Source organism: Nanorana parkeri, unplaced genomic scaffold, assembly GCF_000935625.1.
Source record: "Nanorana parkeri isolate BGI_ZX_2015 unplaced genomic scaffold, ASM93562v1 scaffold17, whole genome shotgun sequence".
NCBI lineage: Eukaryota > Metazoa > Chordata > Amphibia > Anura > Dicroglossidae > Nanorana > Nanorana parkeri.
In genome coordinates, this window is record NW_017306285.1 from 2,747,771 (window position 1) to 2,755,365 (window position 7,595).

The 7,595-nt window shown below is 44.7% G+C and overlaps 1 protein-coding gene across 1 annotated transcript in view; it reads right to left on the reverse strand.

Annotated features, from left to right (window-relative positions):
* Window positions 1-7,595, reverse strand: part of CHRNA4 (cholinergic receptor nicotinic alpha 4 subunit) — a 40,271-nt gene that overhangs the window by 15,211 nt on the left and 17,465 nt on the right. Inside the window, exon 2 of the mRNA XM_018560101.1 lies at window positions 4,283-4,434. Within this exon, the coding sequence (XP_018415603.1) occupies window positions 4,283-4,434 (152 nt within the window). The remainder of the gene's footprint in view (window positions 1-4,282; window positions 4,435-7,595) is intronic.

Genomic DNA, 7,595 nt, shown 5'->3' on the forward strand with positions numbered 1-7,595 from the left:
CCCCCCGCTTGTGAAGGAACAGCACAATAATGATGAGATCATCCCTCTGCTCTCTCCTCCTGTAGGCAGTGGGAGTCCAATACCAAGACACATTCAGGTACCTATACTAGCTCTATCTCTGTTCTAGAGAACACATTACTTGGTTAGAAAGAATCTAGCGGTCTGGTGTTCAGCCTTAAACTTAATGACGGGTCCACTTAAATGAAGGCATGCTGGGACCTGTGGTCCTAGCTCATCAGCCGCAGGCAGCTCGGAGAAAACGGCAACTGTGGAGATTGTGAACCATCGTCAGCAAGATTCATTGAGTGCGGCCCCTTCCCTCCCCCCGACTCTTCTCCGCCGGCAAGCTTCTCTATACATCTCTTTTGCCCACCCCGGCTCGGTGCCATCCTCCCTCCCTACCAAACACCACCTGCTATATGAACACTTGGAGCAGAGAGCAGCTGCCTTGCCAGGATAACGCACAGAGTACGAGAATGCGGAGCCCATTATCTGCCAACGCCGCCCAAAATTAATAGATTATCCGGATGAGCCGAATTATGGAGAGAGAGCGAGAGCTAGCAACGGCGGCGATAACACCATTAGCAACTCATCCCCAGCGCTGTAAATAATTTAGATGATTGGCCACCAGTAAACACCACCATCATGATTTGTACATCAAAAGGGGGAGGGGCCATGGCCTCTGGTTGCCATGACAGCTCCGTGCCAAGGCGCAGTTAATGTATCGGTGTGACCACACACAGCAGGCATTGTGCAACATAGGTGTTGTGTGTGTGACACCAAATTGTTTATCACTTTGTGACAATTTCACATTTCATAATATTTTTTTTCACATTTTAGGAATATAATTTTGGAGTTTGAAGCGCAGTGCTATTTCTTTTTTCCTAATGTCTGAGCGGTGTAGGGATCAACCAGAAAGTGGTGCAATCTCCTCCAAGAGTCGGGAGATTTTATACAACCAGTAGACAATTGTCTGTTCCCCATCTCTCGATCCATATCCCTCCGACCCCTCTCTATCCATATCCCTCCGACCCCTCTCTATCCATATCCCTCCGACCCCTCTCTATCAATATCCCTCCGACCCCTCTCTATCCATATCCCTCCATCTCTCTCTATCCATATCCAGCCATCCCTCTCTATATACATCCCTCCATCTCTCTCGATACATATCCCTCCATCTCACTCTATCCATATCCCTCCATCTTTCTCTATCCATATCCCTCCATCTCTCTCTATCCATATCCCTCCATCTGGCTCTATCCATATCCCTCCATCTCTCTCTATATACATCCCTCCATCTCTCTCTATATACATCCCTCCATCTCTCTCTATCCACATCCCTCCATCTCTCTCTATATACATCTCTCCATCTCTCTCTATCCATATCCCTCCATCTCTCTCTATATACATCCCTCCATCTCTCTCTATATACATCCCTCCATCTCTCTCTATATACATCTCTCCATCTCTCCATCTCTTTCTATCCATATCCCTCCATCTCTCTCTATATACATCCCTCCATCTCTCTCTCTCTATCCATATCCCTCCATCCCTCTCTATCTATATCTCTCCATCCCTTTCTCTATATCTCTCCATCTCTCTCTATCCATATCCCTCCATCTCTCTCTATATACATCCCTCCATCTCTCTCTATATACATCCCTCCATCTCTTTCTATCCATATCCCTCCATCCCTCTCTATCTATATCTCTCCATCCCTCTCTCTCTGTGTTATTTTACAATAAGGCAGAAACATGCAGATCATTTTCCGTCATCTATATTACTGCCTCTCACATCACGGAGGAGATTGCTCGGTGTATAATACATGGGGCTGATATCTATAAGGAGCATTGATGGAAATGGTGGCAGCAGCCCAGCACATATAGAAGAGATTAATCTGTATTGTGAATGATGGTCCATCTCATTACTGTGGTGACCCACTACACCAGTCATATCACTTTTCCACCCGGTGTCTTTGTCTAAAATGATCCTGCCCGAAATCTTGTCAGCTGACAACATCCTGTGCAGCACTTACATTGAGTCATACTCGCAGATGCGTCCCGTCCGCCCTCCCGTGTATACGGCCGGCTCCAGCAAGCCAAACTGGACTTGGTGCTTCATGGACTTCAGCAACTGGGATCTCATCTCCCAGGAAGCTCCTTGAATTGTAAAAATTCTGGGTAAGCTTCTATCTAATTAGGGAAAACAAGCACTTTAATTACTATAAATGCCTCCTAATTGTAGCCCAAGGGAGAGTAAAAAGCAGCCGAGGAGCCCCAACATGTATTCATGCATCAGGCAGAAGCCAGGGACTGACTGGGGAGACTAGAATTATCAGGAGCGAGCATCGTATTATCTGATCGTTGATGGAGTCAGCAGAATAAATGAAAGAAGGTCAGCAAAACCTTATCAGAATTTAGCACAATATGAGCGTTTCTGGCACTGATTATATCGCTGTGGGTGGAGCTTGGTTGTCCTTATCAACACATAGTGGGAAATCAATGCTTGCATCCCTGCCTACATTTTTTTATTCCATCCGATAGCCTATATGTGCCTATAGTGTATGTGATCCCAAGAACAACAATGTCATGTATTGCACCTTACCAGTCCTTAGATGTGGTGGTTGGCATTACCTTTCTCGTTTCAGACTTTTTCCCTTTATTTTCACCTTGTGATCCTGCCAGTAACACACTTCCTGTCCTAGGGTGACAATGCTCACTCATTGTACTAGATCAATGAAGGAGCAGCGTTGTCACCCTAGGCTGACTAAGACTCTCCTCATCTTTATTATATTAAATTTTGCCCGAATCATGATAAATTAGTCAAAATTCGAGCCGTGGGTGACTCTGATGTCTCAGCAAAAGTGTATTTAAAAAAATTAGCTTAGATGGGAGGAAAAAAGGCAAGTGAACGGTGACAGACTACTGCCTGAATACAATAGCTGAGAGCAGAGATTCCTCCATCCTTGCTGTTTAGCATGGATGGAGTAATCTATTGATTTTCACTGATTCAGCCCAAGGGCTGAATGAAGTCTGGACCTGTTTCTCCTCCAGGCACAAAGAGTGACCCCTTTGCTATTTGCAAAGACTTCAAAGTGAACAAGTTCGAACCAGATTCAGTACATGGGGGCTTTTTTTGTATTTATAAGTGATCTTGGTTAAGATGGAGGAGTTCTTCTTCTTCCACACTGTATCTAAAACTAGAAGAAGAATGTCTTTGGCACTTTCAATGCCTCTTAACAGGGAGGATAAATCCAGTCCATCTCTTCTCATCGCGGAGCTTCCCCGAGCCTATTGATTGGAATGTCCTTCTTTGTTATTAACCATTTACTGTATATATATTAGGGCTGCGGAAATTAACGATTCATTTCTCGATTAATCGTTAAACTTTTTGATCGATTAAAATTCTTTTGAGCGCTAATGAAAACACTCCCCTCTCCGCCGGCTTCCGGGAGTCCCGTCGGAGATCTGGTGACGTCACGGACATTGACGTCACCAGACTCCTCCCCCCTTCCCCAAGTGGCTCCGTCGGCTAACGAAGGGAAGAGGAGTCCGGTGATGTCAATGTCCGTGACGACTAACGAAGGGAAGGAGGACGAGTCCGGTGACGTCGATGTTCGTGACGTCACCGGACTCCTCCCCTCTTCCCTTCGTTAGCCGACGGAGCTACTTGGGCCGGTGAGTTTGCCCAAGAAACTTTCTGCACAAGCGCCAGCCAAGGCATTGGCCTATACACATATAGCACAGCAATGAAGTAATAAAATTAACTAGGATCACACTAATCCAGCACGTTATTATTCTGAGTTGCCCCACTCAAGCGGCGGCCATATTGAGTGGGGCACGTGAGATTAATAACGTGCTGGATTAGTGTGATCCTAGTTCATTTTATTACTTCATTGCTGTGCTGTATGTATATAGGCCAATGTAGTTGGATCTGTATGTGCGTTATAATTAATCGAAATTAATCGATTAAAAATATTTGATTAATCGAACACGAAAATTTTTATCAGTACCAGACCTAATATACATTAATTATAAAGTCATGAAGGAAACCACAAATAAGCTGTTTAGTGCATCGTGTGAGCTACTATTGCCTGGTTTTGCCATAGAAGATGTTCTCTACTTAGTGGGATCAGTACTGAGACACAGAAGATTGGAGAGTTGGCCAACATTTCTCAATGGACACAATAGACAATTCTAAAGCTGGAGAACCATAAAACTAGAAGCACTCTGTTCAGGACACTTGGCTGATGAATATTATATCAGTTGGGCAGGCTACTTACCACATCGATAAGTTGGGCTATAGAAAGGCCAAAGCGCACTAAGACTGCATCGGAGATGTTGGCCACTGGACGGGACCACTTGTTGTACTCCAGGAAAAGCTTCTTCAGCAGACGTTCCTCAGGGTGGGCCCGGATCTCGGTGTGACACAAGACTAGAAGAAAGACACAGTGGTGGGTTTATAGCATTTAACTCGTACATCACCAGTTATTAGAAACCTAAAGCTGAACTCAAGACAACAGCTCAATACACATAAGTCAACTGTCCCATCAGGATTTGTAATTCTGTCCAGCCAACGTTACAATCCATGGTTCTGACTTATCATGCCCAGCTATTGACCCATGAAGTATTGCAGGGCATTGCCATGATAACTGGGAGACACAACTCCTCCTGAACGGTCTGCCCTGAGGCCTTCTCCTATTGATTGTCCTCTGGTTTAGAAAATGCCCCAGTCAATCCAGATGAGTCCATTCACTGCAGACCTGCAGGCACCAGCTTGTGTATATCAATGGCCTGCAAGTTTTTTCATATACTCCCTCATATATATAATCCATGCAATGATTCAAGACAAGTGAGTACTACCACACACCTTCCATAAGAACATACAAGGAACTCAAAGGTTGCCCACAATGGGGGGGCATGGCTGTGTGATTGCAATATTTCCTAAAGAGCATTAAAGACTTGGAAGTAGATTAAACCCTGCCCCCCACCTTAAAAGTATTCTTATACAGACCAACATGTGTTTCCCTTTAATACTTTAAAGAAACCCTATCACCAGACCAGTCATTTCAACTAGAATCTTCCCCTAATCTTGCTACCTGTAGAAGCATCTAAAGGCCCTGAGACTGCTGCTGCTGGGTGCCGCCATCTTGAATATGATGTCAGCAGCTCCAGTGGACTCAAAGCTGTCACCCTATAGTATTCCCTTCACCCATTTGTTCAGGGGCACATTGAAAGTCAATAAAAAGTAATTTCCGCTGGAAGTAAGCACCTTAGATACTTGATTTGGCTGTGCTTTTATCTGCATTTTTTATTAAAGTTGGTTGCAGGGTCTCTCCAAGGTCCACACTGCTGTGGTTTACGGTCATGGCAGGTAGTGGTGATCCCTGCCAAGTGCCCATCAACCAACTGGTCTCATTCTGGTTGGGGGGGGGGCATCATTGGAGCTCACTGCTCCAAAAGTACATGTGGCTGTCCATTTGTTCCAATGGCTTTTCCTAGCTTCCCACCTCTCCCCATGTCACCAGGAGAATGGTCTAGCCAGAAAGCTCTTCTGCACCCAACACAGGTGAATAAAGCCTTAATTGCTGTGAACGGAGCACTATTCTATGAGGATGAAGCAGAATCTTGTGGGGATGAGGTGTGAGCTATGTAGACAACTGCATACTGTTTAACACATTGTGAAAATACATTAGAATGACTTATCTGTGAATGCATCATTCCTGCAGTGGGAATATAATCCGGGGATGGAGGGTGTGATGTGAACATTGCCATAGACATAGTCAACCCAGGATAATTCTGCGGTTGATTTAGAAATGTGTCCATGGATGGAAATGTCTGGGGTTATATCAATGCTGACCCATGAAATCCTCTCCCTTATGCAGAAACTGCTGGGCTGAGACGTTGTAGCATTGAAACCAGCAAAGCTTTTAATTCCAGTAATTGTCCACCAACAATTCTTACACATTTCTTGGTTTTGCATCACTGCTCGCAAGTAGATTTCAGCCCGATGTTCCCATAGGTGACGTTCACTGTGCCGCCAGTTTCAGCACATTTAAACTAAAATAATAATGTAGGAATGGTATTAAATGGATTAGAGTGAAACTCGAGGGAAAACAAACAATCCAAGGAGTACAGTTTTATAAAGTACGTCATACAGTATATCTATCTATCTATCTATCTCTCTATCTATCTATCCATAGATAGATAGATAGAGAGATAGATAGATATACATAATACTGGGGTTCTGGGTTCTGTTTCCTTGGTCACTTCCCCATCTCAGCCTGCTGATTGGCCAGAGGATGAGTAGGTGAACTCCTTCCTTGGTCACCTTCCCATTCCAGGCTGCTAATTGGCCAAAGGAGGAGTAAGTGCACTACTTCCTTGGTCACTTCCCCATCTCAGCCTGCTGATTGGCCAAAGGAGGAGTCGGTGAACTGCTTCCATGGTCAGTTCTCCATCTCAGCCTCCTGAGCGGCCAAATGAAGAATAGTTGCACTACTTCCTTGTCCACCTCGCCCTCCCAGCCTGCTCATTGGTCAAAGGAGGAGTAGGTGAGCTGCTTTAATGGCCACATTACCATTCCAGCCTGCTGATTGCCCAAATGAGGAGTAGGTGCACTACTTGCTTGGGTACCTCCTTGTGATTGGCCAAAGGGAAGCAGGTGCACTGCTTCCTTGATCACCTCTTCACCCTGGCCTGCTGATTAGACAAAGGAGGTGTAGGTGAACTGCTTCCTTGGTAACTTCCCCATCCCAGCCCATTGATTGGACAAAGGAGGAGTAGGTGCACTGCTTTCTGGGTCACCTCTACGTCCCATACTGTTAATTGTCCAACGGTGGAGTAGGTGCACTGATGAGGAGAACTCTTTGCCGTCTCTCCTACGAGCAGCACTTGATAAATGGTGACATGGTAGCACTGCGCAGCCAAGGAACTCATTTGGCTCACAATACTAAATAATGTTTGAATCATATTATAAGCTCAGACTGCACTGCAAGCAGAAATAAAATTCACAGTCAAACTTTCTACAGAAAAAAAACAAAATGAGCAGCTGCGGCTTAGCTGACCGCTCAGCGTGGTGTTATATGAAGCTTCTGGAGTGCCTCCCAAATGTGGAAGACAGACTGCTGAGTTGTTGCTTTCAGCATCATATAACCAGCTGAAATCTCACCTATAGAAGGGTCTTTGCAATGGAAAAGAAGCCGTCATAACCATCAATAATCTCAGGGACCCATAGCCTGAGTGGTGACCGCAGGTCGGGGCCCCCTAAGGATTAGACTGGACCCCAGATGGCTATTTTTGTAACCCATTAGGCTTATATTCACAAAACTAACACACCATTGTAAGCATACTTATAAAAAAAAGTGACAGTAAGTCCAATGAGCTTTGAAAATGACAGTCACGCGGCTTAAATAAAGATACTTATTCTTATGTGAAAGTTTTGTGTAACTTAAGTTCAGTAAATGTTACTTTTTGTTCTTTTTAATTGTGCGTGTGTTATTATTCACTGTTACTATATTGGGAGACCTCAGCTGAACCTGTGTGGGATATTTTCGCTATGATTATATCAGCGTAGTCAGACTATTTATAGAGCAC